General features: G+C 38.9%; 1 protein-coding gene across 3 annotated transcripts in view; it reads right to left on the bottom strand.

Moving 5' to 3' along the window:
* LOC128646139 (alanyl-tRNA editing protein Aarsd1-B) overlaps positions 1-24,832 on the bottom strand; it is a 192,509-nt gene that overhangs the window by 55,263 nt on the left and 112,414 nt on the right. For all 3 annotated transcript variants that reach the window (XM_053699573.1, XM_053699574.1, XM_053699577.1), the window contains one exon: positions 11,972-12,131. In XM_053699573.1, coding sequence (XP_053555548.1) covers positions 11,972-12,131 — 160 coding nt within the window. The remainder of the gene's footprint in view (positions 1-11,971; positions 12,132-24,832) is intronic.

The following is a 24,832-nucleotide window of genomic DNA, read 5'->3' on the forward strand; positions in this document are numbered from 1 at the left end:
TCCTAGATACAGATTTACGAGCCTGTAACATAGTATTAATCACAGAGTCAGAGAAACCTCTTTGACTAAGAATCAAGCGTTCAATCCCAATACCTTTAAATTTAAGGATTTGAGATCCTGATGGTAAAAAGGACCTTGCGACAGAAGGTCCGGTCTTAACGGAAGAGTCCACGGTTGGCAAGAGGCCATCCGGACAAGATCCGCATACCAAAACCTGTGAGGCCATGCTGGAGCCACCAGCAGAACAAACGAGCTTTCCTTCAGAATCTTGGAGATTACTTTTGGAAGAAGAACTAGAGGCGGAAAGATATAGGCAGGATGATACTTCCAAGGAAGTGACAATGCATCCACTGCTTCCGCCTGAGAATCCCTGGATCTGGACAGATACCTGGGAAGTTTCTTGTTTAGATGAGAAGCCATCAGATCTATTTCTGGAAGTCCCCACATTTGAACAATCTGAAGAAATACCTCTGGGTGAAGAGACCATTCGCCCGGATGTAACGTTTGGCGACTGAGATAATCCGCTTCCCAATTGTCTATACCTGGGATATGAACCGCAGAAATTAGACAGGAGCTGGATTCCGCCCATACCAGTATTCGAGATACTTCTTTCATAGCCAGAGGACTGTGAGTCCCTCCTTGATGAATGATATATGCCACAGTTGTGACATTGTCTGTCTGAAAACAAATGAACGATTCTCTCTTTAGAAGAGGCCATGACTGAAGAGCTCTGAAAATTGCACAGAGTTCCAAAATATTTATTGGCAATCTCACCTCCTGAGATTCCCAAACTCCTTGTGCTGTCAGAGACCCCCAAACAGCTCCCCAACCTGTCAGACTTGCATCTGTTGAAATCACAGTCCAGGTTGGAAGAACAAAAGAAGCCCCCTGAACTAAACGATGGTGGTCTGTCCACCACGTCAGAGAGTGTCGTACAATCGGCTTTAAAGATATTAATTGAGATATCTTTGTGTAATCCCTGCACCACTGATTCAGCATACAGAGCTGAAGCGGTCGCATGTGAAAACGAGCAAAGGGGATCGCGTCCGATGCAGCAGTCATAAGACCTAGAATTTCCATGCATAAGGCTACCGAAGGGAATGATTGAGACTGAAGGATTCGACAGGCTGAGATCAATTTTAGACGTCTCTTGTCTGACAGAGACAGAGTCATGGACACTGAATCTATCTGGAAACCTAAAAAGGTTACCCTTGTCTGAGGAATCAATGAACTTTTCGGTAAATTGATCCTCCAACCATGATCTTGAAGAAACAACACAAGTTGATTCGTATGAGATTCTGCTAAATGTGAAGACTGAGCAAGTACCAAGATATCGTCCAAATAAGGAAATACCACAATACCCTGTTCTCTGATTACAGACAGAAGGGCACCGAGAACCTTTGAAAAAATTCTTGGAGCTGTTGCTAGGCCAAACGGCAGAGCCACAAACTGGTAATGCTTGTCTAGGAAAGAGAATCTCAGAAACTGATAGTGATCTGGATGAATCGGAATATGCAGATATGCATCCTGTAAATCTATTGTGGACATATAATGCCCTTGCTGAACAAAAGGCAGGATAGTCCTTATAGTTACCATTTTGAATGTTGGTATCCTTACATAGCGATTCAATATTTTTAGATCCAGAACTGGTCTGAAGGAATTCTCCTTCTTTGGTACAATGAAGAGATTTGAATAAAACCCCAGCCCCTGTTCCAGAACTGGAACTGGCATAATTACTCCAGCCAACTCTAGATCTGAAACACATTTCAGAAATGCTTGAGCCTTCGCTGGATTTACTGGGACACGGGAAAGAAAAAATCTCTTTACAGGAGGCCTTATCTTGAAGCCAATTCTGTACCCTTCTGAAACAATATTCTGAATCCAAAGATTGTGAATTGAATTGATCCAAATTTCTTTGAAAAATCGTAATCTGCCCCCTACCAGCTGGGCTGGAATGAGGGCCGCACCTTCATGTGGACTTGGGAGCTGGCTTTGGTTTTCTAAAAGGCTTGGATTTATTCCAGACTGGAGATGGTTTCCAAACTGATACCGCTCCTATGGGTGAAGGATCAGGCTTTTGTTCCTTATTGTGACGAAAGGAACGAAAACGATTATTAGACCTAAATTTACCTTTAGATTTTTTATCCTGTGGTAAAAAAGTTCCTTTCCCTCCAGTAACAGTTGAGATAATAGAATCCAACTGAGAACCAAATAATGTATTACCCTGGAAAGAAAGGGAAAGCAAAGTTGACTTAGAAGACATATCAGCATTCCAAGTTTTAAGCCATAAAGCTCTTCTAGCTAAAATAGCTAGAGACATATACCTGACATCAACTCTAATGATATCAAAGATGGCATCACAAATAAAGTTATTAGCATGTTGAAGAAGATTAACAATGCTATGAGAATTATGATCTGTTACTTGTTGCGCTAAAGCTTCTAACCAAAAAGTTGAAGCTGCAGCAACATCCGCTAAAGATATAGCAGGTCTAAGAAGATTACCTGAACATAAGTAAGCTTTTTTTAGAAAGGATTCAATCTTCCTATCTAAAGGATCCTTAAAGGAAGTACTATCTGCCGTAGGAATAGTAGTACGTTTAGCAAGAGTAGAGATAGCCCCATCAACCTTAGGGATTTTGTCCCAAAACTCTAATCTGTCAGATGGCACAGGATATAATTGCTTAAAACGTTTAGAAGGAGTAAATGAATTACCCAAATTATTCCATTCCCTGGAGATTACTTCAGAAATAGCATCAGGGACAGGAAAAACTTCTGGAATAACTACAGGAGATTTAAAAACCTTATTTAAACGTTTAGTTTTAGTATCAAGAGGACCAGAATCCTCTATTTCTAATGCAATTAAGACTTCTTTAAGTAAAGAACGAATAAATTCCATTTTAAATAAATATGAAGATTTATCAGCATCAAGTTCTGAAACAGAATCCTCTGAACCAGAGGAATCATTATCAGAATCAGAATCATGGCGTTCATTTAAAAATTCATCTGAAAAATGAGAAGTTTTAAAAGACCTTTTACGTTTACTAGAAGGAGGAATAACAGACATAGCCTTCTTAATGGATTTAGACACAAAATCTCTTATGTTAACAGGAACACTAGTATTAGACGTTGATGGAACAGCAACAGGTAATGTAACATTACTAAAGGAAATATTATCTGCCTTAACAAGTTTGTCATGACATTCATTACAAACAACAGCTGGAGGAACAGATACCACAAGTTTACAGCAGATACACTTAACTTTGGTAGATCCAGCACCAGGCAGCGATTTTCCAGTAGTATCTTCTGACTCAGGGTCAATCTGGGACATCTTGCAATATGTAATAGAAAAAACAACATATAAAGCAAAATTGATCAAATTCCTTAAATGACAGTTTCAGGAATGGGAAAAAATGCCAGTGAACAAGCTTCTAGCAACCAGAAGCAATAAATAATGAGACTTAAAGGGACACTGAACCCAAATTTTTTCTTTTGTAATTCAGAAAGAGCATGCAATTTTAAACAACTTTCTAATTTACTCCTATTATCAATTTTTCTTCGTTCTCTTGCTATCATTATTTGAAAAAGAAGGCATCTAAGCTTTTTTTTGGCTTCAGTACTCTGGACAGCACTTTTTTATTGGTGGATAAATTTATCCACCAATCAGCAAGGACAACCCAGGTTGGTCACCAAAAATGGGCCGGCATCTAAACTTACATTCTTGCATTTCAAATAAAGATACCAAGAGAATGAAGAAAATTTGATAATAGGAGTAAATTAGAAAGTTGCTTAAAATTTCATGCTCGATCTGAATCACGAAAGAAAAATTTTGGGTACAGTGTCCCTTTAAATAATGTGGAGACAAAAGTGACGCCCATATTTTTTAGCGTCAAAAAAGACGCCCACATTATTTGGCGCCAAAAATGACGCCACATCCGGAACGCCGACATTTTTGGCGCAAAAAAACGTCAAAAAATGACGCAACTTCCGGCGACACGTATGACGCCGGAAACAGAAAAAAAAAATTTGCGCCAAAAAAGTCAGCGCCAAGAATGACGTAATAAAATGAAGCATTTTCAGCCCCCGCGAGCCTAACAGCCCACAGGGAAAAAAAGTCAAATTTTAAGGTAAGAAAAAAATTTATTAATTCATATGCATTATCACTAATATGAAACTGACTGTCTGAAAAAAGGAACGTTGAACATCCTGAGTCAAGGCAAATAAATGTTTGAATACATATATTTAGAACTTTATAAAAAAGTGCCCAACCATAGCTTAGAGTGTCACAGAAAATAAGACTTACTTACCCCAGGACACTCATCTACATGTAGTAGAAAGCCAAACCAGTACTGAAACGAGAATCAGCAGAGGTAATGGTATATATAAGAGTATATCGTCGATCTGAAAAGGGAGGTAAGAGATGAATCTCTACGACCGATAACAGAGAACCTATGAAATAGACCCCGTAGAAGGAGATCATTGAATTCAAATAGGCAATACTCTCCTCACATCCCTCTGACATTCACTGCACGCTGAGAGGAAAACTGGGCTCCAACCTGCTGCAGAGCGCATATCAACGTAGAATCTAGCACAAACTTACTTCACCACCTCCATAGGATGCAAAGTTTGTAAAACTGATTTGTGGGTGTGGTGAGGGGTGTATTTGTAGGCATTTTGAGGTTTGGGAAACTTTGCCCCTCCTGGTAGGAATGTATATCCCATACGTCACTAGCTCATGGACTCTTGCTAATTACATGAAAGAAAGATAAGATTGGGAAAGTCTTGAATTATGTTTTTTTTTCACTTGTTGATCTGGTTTTGTTATATTTTGCTGGATTTAAATAAAAGGAAAAAATTTCTGCAAAAAAAAAAAAGAAACAGGCTATTGGCCGAGGATCAACACGTGACGCGGAAGCGTCCAAACAAAGTGTATATGTACACTGTGGGAAAACAGAGACGGTGCCGACTTAGAAGTAGATTGAATAAGAAAACAACTATCCAAAAGTAAGAGACACGCATCTTTGGTTTTTTGTCTCCTCTTCATCCGCAGAGAGTGGGAACCCTGACGAGCAGGTAACAAGCTGCCTGGTTTGTGGAGAGGATAAGTACCCTTGTGTGTTTTACAGGATTAACAGAATATAACAGTCCAAAGATTAGACGTTTATTCAAGTGGCTCCTTACGAGACTTTTTTATCATTGGCTCCATAAGGTAGTTCTCTGTTTGCATATCCTGGCTTACCACATAAAGATTTATTTCATACTATACTTATGAATAGTGATTTTATCTATTGTGACAATACATTTTATGTGTATATAAGAACAGATACATTCTTGTATAAAATAGTTCTCAAGTTTTAATAGTGACCGGTCACTTTAATAGTAAGTATTAGCTGAACAGCAGTTTGGTTTTTTATGTATATGACAATTTTATTATGTGGCAATAAATTTCGATTTTAAACATCATTCAAGTGAACTAGAACAATATAAATTTTATAATTATTTAAGTAAACTAGAACTTTATCCTTCCTCTGATTGATTATTTGGGCTGTGGAAGCGCTGTTCCATACCTTTTTCTTTTCTAAGCTGTATCTGACGTCACAGTTTTTATTTGGACTGGGGACACGCAGTCGGAATGTTTTTAGATTGTGCATCTATGCTACTTATTAACTATAAGCTCGCATTGATTGTTGATTAAAGTTTTTTGTATTATTAGCATATTCTTTACTGCACTGATGTTTTTTCTTTTTTTGAGTGCTGGGATTATAACATTTGTTTAGATTATATATATATATATATATATATATATATATATATATATATATATATATATATATATATATATATATATATATATATATATATATATATGTGTGTGTGTGTGTGTGTGTGTGAATGTATATATATGTATACATATGTATTTATGTGTTTCTATGTGTAGCTATGTCTATAAATACATATATACACACAGGGCCGCCACTAGAAAGTTTGGGGCCCCTGACTTAATCATTGATCAGGCCCCCCCTTGACATGTGCAAATTTTTACCAAGTGACTAAAACGTATATGCACTTTATTCTTAAGTGTAGTTAAACTTGAAAATGTTGTAAGGATTCACATATAGACACTCTAGCAGACACACAAAGAAACACACTCAGACACAGACACTCAGCACTTGTTTACATTGACTTGACAAGTTATGAGGTAGCTACAGTTTTGTCAAAAAAGGAGATTTACAAGATAAAATATAGAGTTCTGATGATCTTTTTCTCAAGGAAGATGCCAACTATATGATGACAACAGCATAGAGTGGCTGAAAGGAAGGGAAGGGCCCTGAACTGCCTAAACAATAATTTAAAGCTTAAGTGGTGGATTGGTCACTTCCGGAAAGGTCTCATTAGTCTCAAAGTCTGTAGAAAGATGTGAATAATCAGTAGTAAGGTCAAAATGTCCTAAAAAGGAACAGACAATGGACACACACACACAAACTTGCACATACACCCACAGAGACAGTCTCAGAAAACACACAAAGACATACACACTCACAGACACCCACAGAAAACACACAAAGACAAACACACACAGAGACACCCACATGAAAACACAGACATACATATACACACCCTCACTGATACATCTACAGAAAACACACAGACATACACACACACACACCCTCACAGAGACACCCACAGAAAATGCACAAAGACATACGCACACACCCTCACAGAGACATCCACAGAAAACACACAAAGACATAATGCACACACCCTCACAGAGACATCCACAGAAAACGCACAAAGACAAAACGCACACACCCTCATAGAGACATCCACAGAAAACAAAGACATACATACACACACACACACCCCCTCACAGAGACATCCACAGAAAACACAAAGATATACACACACCCTCACAGAGGCTACACATATAAATACATTAATACATATATATACACATACATACAAATACATCTTTAGCAATGTATCTGTATGTATCTCAATGTTAAAGACCTTTGGCGGCTTTTTTTTCTAACACCCGAGATCTCATATTTTTGAGCCCTAATAACTTTTTTTGTGCAATTTTTTTAAAATAATTTTTATTAGATAGTGTTATTATGAGCGTAACTGTACTTTGTAATGTATTTAAAAGTGGTTTAAGCAACTTTTTAGTTTTGCCAAACCGTTAACCACAGTTCTGAACTTGTAATATCATCGCAAATAAAAAGGTGCGCAAACTATTGCGAAAACCTTTGCAAAATTGTTTGCACTCCACTTGTAATCTAGCCCGAAATGTGTTAATGAGATAGAACAGTCAGAATTGAAAAATGCATGGGTGTATTTCAATTCCAAATAGAAGCATTTTTGCAAAAATGCTTCCATTTAATATTTACATCTATGAAGTTTTGAGAAATATACCAGAAGATCCAAATGATACACCTCTTCCATCCACATCGGTGCACTCATATTTAGCCCCAATGAGGAACTCACATAATGACCCTGATGTGGATCAAAGAGTTGACAATGCCAACAATTAGCTTTTTTAGAACAGAGACCAAGACAACAGTCTTGGACAAAAAGGAAGATTGCAAGCTATCTAGAACCCCTGGCCACCCAAACCCCCTCAAATCCAGGAAAGAGAGGTTACACAAACGAGGATCTAGAGGAAGTGGCACCACCACCGCCAAGAAAGAAAGATGACAAAAACTAAGCAAAGCGATCTATAATGTATCATCTCATACACTTTCTGATAATGAGATAAGGGTTTTGGTAAAAGGCCTTTCTTTTAGTCCCACTAACTCTCAAAGTATTTTTGATTCGTATGTAGATCTCAATAGATTTACTAGGAAACTTCAACTTAAGAAATACTTTGCAAAGAAAAAACGTAGGACAGTTTAATACACATATTGATAGATAACATGGACACTAGAATTAAAAAACGTATTATATATAGTGACCTAGATCAGTTAAAAGAACCCTTAAATAATGACTATATTCATACTACTTATAAAAACAAAATTAATTTTAATCCCAAATGCTCTAACCTACATCATATCGAAATTTTGAAAGAATTAGTAATAGAAGAATTTGAGAAAATTTCAAGAAAATTTAGAGGTCCATCTAATCTAAATGTTGAGTAAAGGAAAGCTCTAGAATCATTACAACTTAATGAGAATCTAGTAATCCGCTAAGCGGATAAGGGGGGAGGAATTATTGTGCAGAATCTCTCTGATTATGTGACTGAAGCACAAAGAATTTTAGATGATGTGGCATACTATAGGAAATTAGATAAGGATCCAACTAATGTCTATTTACAAACCCTTTCGGGTATAATAGATTTTGCTTTTAAAGAAGGGATCATACTCAAATCTGAGAAATAATATCTAATCCCTAAAACACCTAATACAGCATTTTATTTTCACCTCCCGAAAATCCACAAGGATATACACAATCTCCCCGGAAGGCCGATTATTGCTGAGATTGGCAGTCTGACTGACAACGCCTCTTCCTATGTGGATTTTTTTCTGAAAAAATATGTCCAGAGTTTAGGTTCTTATATTAGGGACTCATCTGATTTATTACTAAAATTGCAAAATATACAGATTGAAGGTGAACATATGTGGATTACATGTGATGTTCAAGCCCTCTATTCAAATATTCCATATAATCTAGAAATTAGGGCCATAACTGAATATCTTGAAAGTGATTGGTATTTACTGTGTTTACAAAAAGAATTTATCTTGCAGTTAATAGCTTTCATTCTTGAGCACAATTATTTTTTGTTTAGGGACCAATTTTATTTGCAGACCAAAGGAATGGCCATGGGGTACAGATTTGCCCCAAGTTTTGCAAATCTCTATATGGGGATTTTTGAGGAGAAATACATCTATGATTCTAGTTTTGGGGCAAATCTGGTCTTCTATGGTCGTTATATAGACAATCTGATCTTTATTTGGAAGGGGGGGGCTGATGGAAGCCAAAGAGTTTATAGAACACTTGAATGCTAATGATATGGGTCTTTCGTTTACCAGTTGTATGCAACCACAGTCCATCGTTTATCCTGATCTATGTCTATGCTTTACAAATATTAGCACAATTAAGTCACAAACACACTTTAAAACAGTAGATTGCAACAGTTTTTTGAATTTCAATAGCAATCACTATTAACCTTGGAAAACAAATGTACCGTATGAACAATTTCAACGTATTAGGAGAAACTGTTGTGAGCTAACAACTTATGATGAACAAAGTCAGATCCTAAAAAATAGGTTTAAAGAGAAGGGATACCCAGACCAAATTATTGAGGATGGTTATTTGCCAGCTAGATTCAATGAAAGATCTTGTACCTAGGAAATGTAAGGAAACTATGAAACAGGGTGAAAATTTGAATAATATGATGTTTATTCCCCAGTATAATAGTAATCATGGAGCTATTAGGGAAGCATTAAATAAATACTGGAGTATTTTAAGAAAGGATATGATTCTAAATAAAGTCATTGAAGATAGACCCAAAATTGTCTTTAAGAGAGCTCCTACCCTTAAAAACCACCTAGCACCAAGTCAGATAGTAAAACATGCTCGAAAACCAAATGATATAACAAAAAGTAAAAAACATCCAACATCTAATGCTGGCACAACCTTTGGATCCTTTAAATGTAGAGTGAGAAATTGCAAGATGTGTAAATATATTACGCATGGTCGAACTACATTTAAATCAGATTCCTTATCTTGTGTCCATTCTATCAAAATTTGTATTACCTGTACATCCATGTATGTTATCTATTTATTAACCTGTAAATGTGGGGTTATGTATGTGGGGTGCACCTGCAGGCGCTTGAGCCATAGATGGTCCGAGCATTTCAGAAATATCTCCCTAAAGTGCTCCCTAAAGACTCTACTGTTCAGGGATGCATACAACCTACGCTAACCTTTCCTATTACCAGTTCCTCTCCTCCACTGCAATCCCCTGAACCCTCTTAGCATGTAAGCCTAAAAGTCCAGCTGTTTGTAGTTCACCTTCTTAAGAGCTGACTACAACAGTGCAACTCTTGGCAGGGCCCTCTACCCTATAATTGTTTTGTTGTACTCCCCCTTTGTTTATAGCGCTGCAGAATCTGTTGGCGCTCTACAAATAACCAATAATAATAATAATAAAATATGAAGGGGAATTTTCTATACCATAGTGTTTCCAGACATTGCAATAACCAACAAGGTGGGGATTTAAATTGCTTTCGCATTACTCCTATTGAACATATTCTATTATCTCATAGATATAATAGATTTACGAGGTTGCGCCAGAGGGAGACCTTCTGGATTTACAAGCTTTATACACTTCACCCTTATGGTTTGAATTTAAATAGTGACTTAGCTGCATTTTAAATATTATTATTAATTACACATAGCTGAAATTATTGCACATTGGTTGCACGATATGGATCGTATGCTCTATGTACTTATTTTAGAGCAATACTTTGTATCGAATACACTTATTAATTTATAATAGATTTATATAGGACTCTTAAACACATTATTTTTGAGATGTCACACTCACATTACGTCTATTAGTAGATGAAATATGTAAATGTATTTCTGCACATATATATTTACAATTCCTATACTTCTTGGTACACGTTTATCAGAATAAGTATTGTTTTTAGGCATATCATTATCATTATTGTTCTCTATAGATTGTTTTTGTTTCACTCATTTATATTTTTTCAATGTTAACGTTAGATATATTATTTTAACGTTATGAATGGGATTCCTTGCGATTGCAATATACTCCACCCAGGCTGTAAATATGACACACTGGCCTTGGTTGCACGGTCTTTGGAAATATTATGGTCGTAATTGTGAGAGATGAGATCAATGCATATTAGTTTTCAGTATAAGATGTAATGGGCTTTTAAATTATATACGTGTTAAAGGGACACTGAACCCCCATTTTTTCTTTTGTGATTCAGATAGTATAAATCAATACATTACGTTAAAGGGACAATAAACCCAAATGTTTTCTTTTGTGATTCAGATAGAGCATGCAATTTTAAGCAACTTTCTAATTTACTCCTAATATCAAATTTTCTTCATTGTCTTGGTATCTTTATTTAAAAAGCAAGAATGTAAGTTTAGATGTCGGCCCATTTTTGGTGAACAACCTGAGTTGTTTTTGCTGATTGGTGGATAAATTCACTGCTGTCCATCGTACTGAACCAAAAAATAGCATAAATGCCTTCTTTTTCAAATTGATAATAAGAGTAAATTAGAAAGTTGCTTAAAATTGCATGCTCTATCTGAATCACAAAAGAAAAAATGTGGGTTTAGTGTCCCTTTAACGTAATGTATTGATTTATACTTGCGGGCATATCACACCTTTTGTCAAAAATGTTTTTTTTTTCAAGAAAGAGGTGTTACACTGTTTTGTGACCTGTTGATAGGCTAGATGGGGTGTGTCATTCTTTCACCTGCAAAGTTTTCTATTGGAGCATTTTGATTTAAATAGGTAGCGGTTATTTGTACAATCACAGTCTGAGGAAGCATTGATCGCCGAGAAACTCATCACTGTTTTAATGGTATTTGTTTTTATTCAATAAAACGTTTTTATCGCTACCTGCTCTTTTGGTAATTTTGTTACCATCTTCACATCCGTTTGGATCTTGACCGGGGTCTGCTACCCTGAGTATTGGGTCACTGCAGCTACACGGCTTGGACTAAGCAGGTTACGATTAGCTTTGATGATCTATGGTGGGACCGTCATTCTGAGAGTCTACTTGCCTGGAGAGTCGGGTGTCGAGTCAGCAGAGCAGCTCAGAAGCATCACTGCATGTGAGTGGTTTACTTTATCTCTTCTGTTGTTACCCTGATGATACTACCCTGTTTGTTTTCCTTCTCAGGAATTCGATCTTCTACATTTAATATTTACATGCACCCATGCATATTTCATTTCTGACCTTTCTATCATTTTAAAGGGTTATGGGCCTACCTGAATGTTGCTGCATGTGATCAAACCTCCTGTCCCAGTCCACTCTAGTGAGAACAGGGGTGCCAGGATCCAGTGGGGAGGACACAAAATGTACAGCATCAGGTCCTTGGCGAGTGACACGAAGCACGGGGACCTCACCGATAAAACCCCTATCATCAGGCTGTTAAAAGAGAGATGGATGATCAGAAAATATACAATGGCATTCCAATGTCTGCATGTGATTAAGTACACTGCATATAGTGCAGTTTATCAGCTCCCATGTAACAATGAAATAATATACCTGCAGGAACTGAGATATACAAATAATGCTGTACTATTGTGTAATCACAGAAACAAGACAGGCTATGTAACACACAATTGTTGCTTGTCAGAAGACTGGGTAGGATCAAACATATACTGGATATCAAGAGAAATAAAGATACAGGCTGAGCAATACCTGCAACAGTTAATCTACACTAATTACAAACAAACATATGCATGTTTGTTAAAATTTGTAACTAAATACTATTTTAATAAACAGAAACATTTAGTAACCGATCCTTTTAAATGTTTTGAAAACATTTGCAATACAATGCTTAAAGGGATAGTAAACCCAAAAATTGTATTTTATGATTCAGATAAAACATACAATTTTAAACAACTTTCCAATGTATTTATATTATCAAATTTGCTTCATTCTCTTGTTATCCATTGCTGAAGGAACAGCATTGCCCTACTGGCAGCTAGCTGAATACATCTATTTAGCCAATCACAAGAGACAAATGTGTGCAGGCACCAATTACCAGCAGCTCATACTGGTGTAGGATATGTGCATATTCATTTTCAATAAGGGATACTAAGAGAACAAAGCACATTTGAAAATAGAAGTGAATTAAAAAGTGTCTTACAATTACATGCTCTATATAAATCAGGCAAGTTTCTTTTTGACTTTCCTATCCCTTTAAATGCTTATACACACTATGGATATATAAAATAATATTCCTTTAACACAATGATACACAGAGCAGAATGGCACAAATGTATGGATCACACCCACTGATTTACACAGCTATTATGCATGAGCCAACAGTTGTATGGGATGAAGAACTAGACAGCTCCTGTGATTTACTGGGCAAATAAAAGGAGAAGTCATCATTAATATCCAGTAGTAAATGCACAGTGCAGGTAGACACAGATAGTTTAATCAGCTGCATTAAATAAAAATATAATCTTACATAAAAGATCTCATATACATACAGTAGTGTTGAGTCCAGTTGTTCTTAGAAGTGCTTTCTGCAAGGGGGGGGGGGAGGATCACATAGTTGTAGTGGAACAGAGTCTTCTAAAGCTATTGTAAGGTGGGTACTTAGCAGAGGTCTCTACAAACAGGGTGGGTTTATCTTTTCATCTTTTTGTTTTAACATCAAGAGAATACTTTGGCACTAATTGGTGCACATGCACTTGTGAATGAACTTGACTGACTGACAGGTAAGGATACAGATTGTACACACAATCAGCACCTGCCTTCAAGATCAGTACAAGGTTTGTGCACAAGGCACAGATCTTGTTAAATCTTGTTATAAAAATGTGACTCCCACTACCCTAACAATAAAAAGTCAATGGAGAAATGAAATGTGTAATAACTTACACAGAAGATAATCAGAGCTATTGTGTAAAATTGCTTATCGCGTAATGGATTTGCAATGACTTCTTATACCAGCTGCAGAGTATAAAATGCATTAGAAATTGAAGTTTCGGAGGACTTCTGGTAGGCGGAGCAGTAGTGAAGGAGCAGATCCATAGAGCTCCGGTATAGCAGGGATCATAAAAACCGTTTTCACCAGCTAATACGCTCCCACGTAACACCCTTATACAGCCCCATTAACACCAGGTGAGCAGTCTGTATTGGCCAGAAAAGCGCGTGGGGTAGGACACCAGAACCCAGCCTACGGACAATGCAAAGAGAAGAGCGCGAAAGTGCTGGCACCATCTGGCCCAAAAAACAGGGTGAGGAATAAAGAGGCGGCCAGAGAACCACACAGAGACAAAATAGCACAGAGTTTTGGAGGAGAGGGAGCTATTTGGGCAGAACGGCAACAGAACCGTGAGTAGGGAAAGCGCACATTGCATCAGCTAGGATCTAATGTGTTTGTATATGCACAGACAGCTTTGACATCACAGCATATGTTTGAAACGCCAGTACTACGCCCTACATTAAAGGAGGAACACTGTGACACGTTTACAAGCAGCTATAGGAGGTAATCCCCTTGCCTTTATTAGATTTACACCCTAAAACTATAACTCATTTAGGACTGCAAACTGGGGAGAGAGAGGGGAGGAAAAGAAAGGAAAAGGTCCTATGCCTCATCTGCTTCACACATTAAAACTATATTAAATGTGATACACCACTGCCCTCGTGTGGTGGAAAGGAGCAATAACTGCCAATATTTAAAGGATCATGACACCCACATTTTTTCTTTCATGATTTAGAAAGAGAATGCAATTTTAAACATCTTTCTAATTTACTTATATTATCTAATTTGTTTTATTCTCTTGATATTCTTTGCTGAAAAGCATATCTAGATATGCGCAGCAGCTGCTGATTGGTTGCTGCACATAGAAGCCTCGTGTGATTGGCTCATCATTTGCATTGCTTTTTCTTCAACTAAGGATATCTAAAAAATGAAGCAAAATAATTAATAAAAGTAAATTGTAATGTTGCTTAAATTTCTATTCTCTATCTGAATCATGAAAGAAAGATTTTGGGTTTAGTGGCCCTTTAATGCCTCATTGCTGTTCTGTATAGGAAACCACATTTCACTAAAATTGCAAGGAAATATCAACTTGAATGGTCCCTGAGGGGGCTAAATAATACCTGCTGATAAGCTAAGATCAGGCAACAGTAACGCAACAGGAAACTTTCTCAATATAACACTTTGACCCTATAGCACCTGTTTTATATAACAAAACCGACTAGATTATCATTTAACTGCATTTATCTCCTCTTCTCCGGTAGACAGCATGAGTTATAAATCTAGAGCTGCTGGCAAAAAAAAACACACCAACCCATTAAAGTGCACGCTGGAATAACCCCTCATAATGAGGATCACTCTAAGCATGCTGGGGACCAAAATCAACTTATCCAGGAACTTAAATCCTTTTCTTGCCTAAAATGGAATCTTTACAGGCAGGAATGGACACTTTGACAAGTGAGGTCCGACAATACTCAGCTCGACTAACCAGTGCTGAGGGGAGGATCTCAGAAGTGGAAGATAGACAGAGAGAAACAAGTCAGTCAATACAACAGCTACTCAAAAGCAATAAACTCTTGCAAGAACGGGTCGACAACCTAGAAAATCGAAGTCACCACAATAACCTGCGCATAGTGGGTGTCCCTGAAGGAGTCCAGGGCAAAGATCTATTGGTCTTCACTGCCCTAATCTTCCCAAAGCTGCTGGGCATACCACAAGATATAATACCCATAGATGTGGAAAGGGCTCATAGAGTCGGGCCTGAACATAACCTGGAAAATAACAAGTCCAAACCTAGGCAAGTAATTTTTAAATGCCTCAGCTTCCAAGAAAAATTGAGAATTCTTCAAGCTTACAGATCACAAAAAGAGGTGATATAAGAAGGTAGCCGACTTCTACTTTTTCAGGACTTTTCATGAGTAGTTTCAAGACAAAGGACAGACTTTGCACCAATCTGCTCGCGAATCTACAGCCAAGGCCGTCAAGCTGCACTATTATATCCTGCTAAGCTACATCTCCAAACCAACTTTGGACCTAATTAACTTTCATACCCCCCAAGCTGTGGAAACCTAGCTGACCAAGCAAAGGCTCCGAGAAGCTGGCTGAAGGGACCTTTCTCTAAGGAACACGTAAATATGTGGTGGATTCATGGAATAAACTTCCATTTGAGGTGGTAAACACAAAGACTGTAAAGGAATTTAAAAATGCCTGGGACATGCATAAGGCTATCCTATGGAAAAAGTAACATGTAATATGGGTAGACTTGATGGACCTTTTTGGTTCTTATCTACCGTCAAATTCTATGTTTCTATGTTAAAGTATATATCTGTTAACATAGACTAATGTCCTTTTGGACTTATTTGATAATGTGCCTATTTGGCACTTGCCAAATTTTAGGAACTAATCCGTCAGATTGTTTTGTCAGTTGTTCATGTTTGAGAAACTGTTGCTGGGATAGTATACTTCTGACTGCTTAATTGTTTACAAGTTCTGTTTACTTGCATCATACAGTACTGTCTTCTATACACAGTTATATCATAGTTTAAAGGGCTGTTATATATCCAACGTAGACGAATGTATAAATACCAATCATGGGACTAGACCTGCCCAATATGTTGAGGGCTCTGACCCACATCACTTAAAAATTCACTACTCTGTTATGCTATATGTATATTTGTATGATTTACATTGCAAAATGTTTTTATTTTTGTATTGTTGTTTGTTTCTATTTCACATGTTTAAGGATGTTTTCCATTACACCATACCTATGCACCCTGAATTGCATCTCTCCCTACTGAAGTACCCCAACTCCTTTACTAAAACTAGTCAAGATCTGTGCCCCTCCTCTCCACCCCTTTTTTTGTCCTCTTCTTGCCTTATCTACTCCTTGAGCATAAATGTCACTTAGGTTAACTTCTTGGAACGTGGCGGGTATAAACTCCCCAGTGAAACGGAAATCCATTCTGACACATTTTAAAGAAATGGGATCCAACATATCCTTTTTGAAGGAAACACACTTAACTGACTCAGAACATGACAAGTTGCGGGGGAACTGGATAGGAAATACAACATACCTTTCACACACAAGTTCCAGTAGAGGGTTAGCCATTCTATTCGGGAAACACCTACCGGTAGAAATCCTACACACTTATAAAGATACAGATGGCAGATTTCTCATTCTAAAGACAAAAATTAATAAAATTGAATACATTATATGTAACATACTGGGAGGAGACTTCAATCTAGCTCCAAATCCACAGCTAGACAGAATTTGGCTGCAACCTTTTCAAACAGGCACAAAACAAACAAGGGAAAATTTGAGAATAGGGTATTTTCCAGATTTCACTGGGCTCTGGCGGTGTGTGACATTTGAAGGAGACATCCGACGGACAGGGACTATACATGTTTATCAAAAATGGCAGGCTCTCTGTCTAGAATAGACTTATTCCTGACCTCTGAGTCTTTGATACCACAAATCAGATCAGAAAAAAATCCATGATATTCTGCTTTCAGACCATGTCCCTATAGAACTGAGACTTTCCCACTTTAAACCCAAACCCAATAGAAACACGTTTAGATTTTCAACTTACCTGTACCACTCTGAAGCTTTCCAAAAATACATGACACATAATTGGAATGACTTCTATACAGACAACCGACAACATCTAAATAACCCTCTATTGTTCTGAGAGACTATGAAAGCGGTTCTCACAGGTCAAATAATTTCTTATGTGGCCAGTCTTCGACAAAAAACCTACCAAAAATACGACTTCCAGAAAAAAGCAGAACACTCATCGGGAGTACAGTACTCTTAACACCAGGACGGCATATGATTTGTTCATCCTGGCCAAGGAGGAATTAGATGCCTTCTTAAAGCAAAAAGCGGCATCAGCATTATTAAAAATAGGCGGGTAGATTCCACAGATTTGGGAACAGATCGGGCAAGTTGCTCTCCTACCTAATAAATAGACGTAATGCGAGAAAGGAAGTGGCAGCTTTAAGACTCCAAGATAAAACATACACAGCCCCTTCAGACATAGCTCAAGGTTTCGCAACTTATTTTAAACAATTATATACCAAACAACCGGCGGCATCACCAGACATGCTTGAGGGGTTCTGGAGAACTGTCACACTTCCCCAGCATATCGAGGAGCAGTTGAACACCCATTACTGTGGCAGAGCTCCAGAGCACTATCAAATCCTTGGCACTGGGCAAGACAGCAGGGCCTGATAGTTTCCCCACTGAGTTTTATCGGCTGTTACATACACAAATGTCCCCTATTCTAACTAAAATATATAATGGCTTTATGCAGGAAGATGATCGACCCTCTGCCACCTTCTCCTCTGCCTTCATCACACTGATCCCCAAACCTGGCAAGGACCACTCATTGCCGGGGTCCTACCGTCCTCTCTCTCTTCTCAATACAGACTACAAAATATTTACAAAAGTCCTTGCAAATCATCTGAAAGATATATTACACTCCTTGGTAAATCCTGACCAAACAGGTTTTGTATCCCACCGCACCTCTGTGACTAATTTGAGACGTGTGTTACACCTCATAAATCACTATTGTAAGAGAGATAGGCAGGACACTGAGAAGGCACAATCTGAGGCTCCTGAGGGATTCTGTCCCTCAACGCGGAGAAAGCCTTTGACAGCGTTGAGTGGGTATACCTCTTCGAGACACTGGACAGGTTTCACTTCCGAGGCCCCTTCCTACAGGCACTTTATAAAATATACTCTAATCCCATTGCCCGAATTTCGGTCAACAAACTTTTCTCCACAGACTTCACATAGGAGACGGGTACTAGACAGAGATGCCCTGTCACCTCTGATTTTTTATTAGGCATTTGAACCCTTAGCTGTTAAATTAAGACAAGTCTTCCCAGGGGTGTCAATTGGAGGCAGTTTTCACAAACTTGCGTTATACGCAGACGAAATGCTCCTGTTTTTTGCACCCCGAGGACTTATGCACCTATTCTTTTAGAGACACTGGAAACCTTTGGAAAATTCTCCGGTTATAAAATTAATAATTCCAAGTCCGAATTCCTATGGTTAAACCGCCGCACATCAGCGACAAACTCCTACCGCTTTGTTGAAGTGCATAACTCACTTACTTACTAAGGGATCCACTTACACAAAAACCCAAACAAGTTATATGATTTAAACATTACAAATCAATGTACCTCACTTTAGACACTACTAACAACCTGAAAAGACCTCCCTCTGAGCCTCACCGGCCGTGTAAATGTACTAAAAATGTCCCTACTTCCAAAACTTTTATACCTACTGCTCATGTTGCCACTTCTGATGAATAACAGAGATATCAAAGGCTTAGAAAAAGCCTAGAGAGGCAGCATGTAAAGTACATCTTTCCTACTCAAATGGAGGGTTGGGATTACCAAATATTACAATTGGGCTACTTTGCTGAGACTAGTAACTGATTGGCAACTCAACACAGCCCACTTCTATGACCAAACATTAGAAGAATCAGTGATGGTGCCCTGTCCTATCTCATCAACACATGTCAGGAACACTATTCTATACAGAGACCCTCTTAGGGTCTGGACCCTAGCCCATAAGATGTTACAATTTTTACAGTCCTCCCCGAAACATATACCCCTGATTGGAAACAGGGATTTCCCTGCAGGAAAAAAAATTTGGGAATCCTGCACCCTTCAGAACTTCCCGAATATTGTTCGTTATTGGCCACTTCTCAATTACAGACTTTTATCAAGAGCTCCTCAGACAACACACACTCAGAATCCATGGTGAAAGGCTGGAGAGGCTGCAGCTAGATATCAACGATGATATTACCACCCACAATGTTAAAAATAGTCTCGAACAAACAAGGAAAGCCACTCTATCCCTTACACTATAGGCTACTCAACAGAGACTACATTACTCCCCGCAGATGGGTGAAATGGAATCCCGCACACCCAAACCGCTGCATTAAATATCACTACCCCAATCCCTTCCTAGTTCACTATTTTTATGAATGCCCAAAGGTTAAACGCTTTTGGAGATGCCTACAATACTGGCTCAAAATAGACCTTAAATTCGCTCCCACAAATATCTACTAATGGACTAATATTCACAGTAAATTACACCCCCTACAAAAACTATTCACTTTAACTGCCAAACAGTGTACTCTTTCTTTATGGTGCTCCAGACTTTCCCCATATCTAACACAATTTAAACACCGCTTATACAAACACATATTTACTGAGCAACACAATGTCCTTCTGGACACCAAACACAGATTATCCCCTTTTTTGAGAAAGTGGAAGGCTTTCAGAGATATATTACCATTGGGAAAACAAAGACAAATACTTAAGCCATTCCTACACCACAAACTCATACTGTCAACAACACTAAGAGGAGACCGGGCTGCGTTATATCATATGAGGTTCCACCATCATCTAACCCCAATTGTGACCCTGAAGGGATTCTCATTGAAACTCTCATCTGAAAAACCCCTCCCCCCCCTTATTTTTTTCTTTTCTCTCCCTATATGCCAGAGATGCCATATTGATATTACGACTGATACTGAGGAAACAAGAAAGTTTAAAACCGAAATGTTTTGTTAGGTTAGTTGGTTTATATGTTTATTGTTTTATATTGTTAAAAAAATGAGGGATCTGTACAAGTATCCATTTAATCTACCTTTCTACCTTTTTCAGATCTACTTAATAATATAACTGTTTAGGTTGTATTAAAACGCAAAATAATGCGACTTTTGAAATGTCTCTCCTATCTATGTTATAAACGTAATGTGGAAATGTACATTATTTACACGAAGATGTATTCATGCAATGATCTTGTACTTGTAAGGATGTGTGACCTCAATAAAAAAAAGTATTTAAAAAAAAAAGAAAGAAAAAGAAAAAAAGAAAAAGAAAAAAAGAAAATGAAGTCACAGGTTTATTTGTGTATATGGAATTGCTGGTTTTGTGCTTTGAAACCACAGCCTATTACAATGGGTTGAGCTTGCAGGTAAAACTATATCTCATTATGTTATCACACACTTATTTCCTTATCTTATATCTGTTTGTAAACCAAAGCCCAAAACTTAGAAAGCGCAATGGAAAAACTAAATTTATGCTTAACTGATAAATTTATTTATTTCCGGGCATGGAGAGTCCACAACTTCATTCCAATTACTACTGGGATATTCAATTCCTGGCCAGCAGGAGAAGGCAAAGAGCACCCCAGCAGAGCTGTTAAGTGTCACTTCCCTTACCTATAATCCCCAGTCATTCAGTCGAAGGAAAAAGAAGATAACAAAAGGGTATAAAGGTGCCTGAGGTTTATACCAAAAATTTGCTGTCTTAAATATAATTAAGAGCGGGTCGTGGACTCTCCATGCCCGGAAAGAAAAAAAAATATGAGGTAAACATAAATTTAGTTTTCTTTCCTATGGCCTGGAGAGAACAAGACTTCATTCCAATTACTAGTGGGAACCAATACCCAAACTAGAGGACACAGAATGAAAGGGAGAGAGAGAACAAGGCAGGCAGACCTAAACAGAAGACACCACCGCTTGAAGAACTTTTCTCCCAAAAGAAGCCTTAGCTGAGGCAAAAGTATCAAATTTGTAGAATTTGGAAAAGGTATGCAAAGAGGACCATGTAGCCGCCTTGCAAATTTGCTCCACAGAAGCTTCACTTTTGAAAGCCTAGGAAGAAGAGACAGCCCTAGAGGAATAAGCCGTAATTCTCTCAGGAGGCTGTTGTCCAGCTGTCTCATAAGCTAAATGGATAACACTTCTCAACCAGAGAGAAAGAGTAGTAGAAGTGGCCTTCTGACCCTTACGCTTCCCAAAGAAAACAAAGAACAGAGCAGAAGATTGACGAAAATCTTTAGTTGCTTGAAGGTAAGATTATAGAGCACGCACAACATCCAGGTTATGCAAGAAGGATTGGGACAAAAAAAAGGAACAACATTTTCCTGATTGATATTGCGATCCGATACCACCTTGGGAAGAAATCCCAACTTAGTACGAACGACCGTCTTATCCGCATAAAAAATAAGATAAGGGGAATCACACTGCAGAGCCGAAAGCTTGGAAACTCTGCGAGCAGAGGAAATATCAAGAAGAAAAGAAAACTTCCAAGAAAACAATTTAATATCAACAGAATGCATCGGCTCAGACAGAGCCTGCTATAAATCAAGTTTAAGGCTCCATGGAGGAGCAAGAGGTGTAAACACAGACCTGATTCTGACCAAAGCCTGAACAAAAGATTGAACATCTGGCAGATCTGCCAGACATTTGTGCAAAAGAATAGACAGCGCTGAAATCTGACCCCTCAGAGTGCTGACTGACAAACCGTTCTCCAGGCCCTCCTGAAGAAAAGACAAAATTCAGGGTAACCCCCTTACCCTACTCCAAGAGAAACCGTTCGATTCCCACCATACACCATATTTGCTCCTTACCTTATGGTAAATTTTGCAAGTAACAGGCTTATGAGCCTGAAGCATGGTATCAATGGCCTTCTCAGAGAAGCCAAGCCTAGCCAAAACTAGGCGTTCAATCTCCAAGCAGTCAGCTTCAGAGAATCCAGATTTGGTTGGAGAAAAGGACCCTGAAGTATAAGGTCCCTCCTCAGAGGCAACGTCCAAGGTGGAAGAGATGACAACTTCATCAGATCCACGAACCAGACCCTGCAAGGCCATGCAGGAGCTATTAGAATCACTGACACCCTCTCCTGTTTGATACGAGCAATGACTCAAGGAAGAAGAGCAAACGGAGGAAACAGGTATGCTAGACCGAAGTTCCAAGGGACCTTCAGAATGTCAATCAGAGCGGCTTGAGGATCTCTTGATATTGAACCGTACTTTGGAAGCTTGGGATTTTGACGTGATGCCATCAGATCCAAATCCGGAACCCCCCACCTGAGGGTTAATGCTGAAAAGACCTACGGATGAATAGCCTACTCCCCGTGGGTGAAAGGACTGCCTGTTTAGAAAATCCGTTTTCCAGAAGTTCACCCCTGGAATGTGGATGGCAGATAGGAGACAATCGTGAGATTCCGCCCACTGTAGAAAGCAGGTCACCTCCTTTATTGCTAAGGAACTCAGAATTCCTCCCTGGTGGTTGATGTAAGCCCCCGAGGTGATGATGTCCGATTGGAATCTGATAAACCAGACCAAGGCTAGTTGAGGCCAAGCTGTCAAGGCATTGAAGATTGCTCTCAACTCTAAGATGTTTATGGCTTTTAAGGATCCCCAAACTGCTCCTCAGCCTAACACGCTGGCGCCCGTGGTCACAATCACCCAAGAAGGTCTCAGGAAGCATGTATCCAGAGATAAATGGTCCTGTAAAATCCACCACAAGAGAGAGTCTCTTGTTAGGGGATCCAGATCTATATTCGTTCCATTGACTGAGCATGCATAGCTGCAGAGGTCTCAGATGGAACCGAGCTAAAGGAATGATGTCCATGGAAGCAACCATCACATCAATCATCATATCTGGATGAGATTTTGCTAGTTGAAAAGATGACGCTTGAACCAGGATGTCGTCCAGGTAAGGCGCCACCGCTATTCCGTGAGATCTGACCACCGCCAAAAGGGCCCCAGAACCTTTGTGAAGATTCTGGGAGCCGTAGCAAGGCCAAAAGGAAGGGCAAACAACTGGAGATGTTTGTCCAGAAATGTAAACCTCAGAAACTGGTAATGTTTCCTGTGAATAGGAACATGAAAATACGTGTCCTTCAGATCTATGGTCGTCATAAACTAACCCTCTTGGACCAAGGGAAGAATGGAACAAATAGTTTCCATTTTGAAGGACGGAACCCTGAGGAATTTGTTGAGACACTTTAGGCCTAGGATGGGATGGAAATGTCCCTCCTTCTTGGGAACCACAAACAGATTTGAATAGAATCCTTGACCTTGTTCCTCTAAGGGAACTGGAACAATCACTCCCAGGGAAGATAGATCATTTACGCAGTTTAAGAAGGCCTCTCTCTTTACCTGGTTTGCAGATAACCTTGACAGGATAAATCTGCCCTTGGGGGGACAAGACTTGAATCCAATTCTGTAGCCCTGGGATACTATGTCCACGGCCCAAGGATCTGGGACATCACGTATCTAAGCCTGCAGAAAAAAGGAAAGCCTGCCCCCACTTGATCCAAGACTGGTTCGGGAGAGTCTCTTCGTGCAGATTTAGATTCAGTGGAAGACTTCTTGGCTTGCTTCCCCTTAGTCCAAGGGTGACTGGACTTCCATGAGGTCCTGGAGTGTACCGGTTTGGAAGAAGAGGAGGAAGACTTCTGTCCTTTGCAGTTATGAAAGGAACAAAAATTAGAATTCTGGCGACCCTTAGGTCTATTTTTCTTGTCCAGAGGTAGGAAAGATCCCTTTTCCCCTGTAATTTCTGATACGATTTCAGCCAAACCAGGACCAAATAAAGTCTTGCCCTTATAAGGTAAAGACAGAAGTTTGGACTTGGATGTTACATCTGCAGACCAAGACTTTAACCACAGAGCTCTGCGAGCTAGAACAGCGAGGCTAGAAATCTGGGCTCCCAGTCTAACATTTTGCATGTTGGCATCACAGATAAAAGTATTGGCCAACTTAAGAGCCTTGATCCTATCCTGGATTTCCTCTATAGTGGTCTCTTCTGAAATCAGGTCAGACAAGGCATTGCACCAATAAGATGCTGCCCCCGCGACCGTAGCAATACTTGCAACTAGTTGCCACTGTAATCCCTGATGAATGTACATCTTTTTTAAGTAAGCCTCTATATTCTTATCTAAGGGATCCTTGAAAGAACAACTATCCTCATTAGGAATAGTAAATCTCTTGGCTAGAGTAGAGATGGTTCCCTCTTCCTTGGGCCCTGCACCATGAGACACGTATAGAGTAAGCAACAGGAAACATCTTTTTAAAAACAGGGGATGGGGAAAAAGGAATTCCTGGTTTTTCTCATTCCTGAGTTATTTCCGACATAAGGTCTGGAACTGGAAACACTTCCACAGATAAAAGTACATCAGATACTCTGTTAAGTTTACTAGAATTTTTTGGGGTTCTCAGCGACAGATGAGCCGGAGTCTTCCAAAGTAGCAAGGACCTCCTTTAAAAGTAATTGGAGGAGTTCTAGCTCAAATCTAAAATTAACCTCCTCTGAGT

This window comes from Bombina bombina, chromosome 1, assembly GCF_027579735.1.
Source record: "Bombina bombina isolate aBomBom1 chromosome 1, aBomBom1.pri, whole genome shotgun sequence".
Lineage (NCBI taxonomy): Eukaryota > Metazoa > Chordata > Amphibia > Anura > Bombinatoridae > Bombina > Bombina bombina.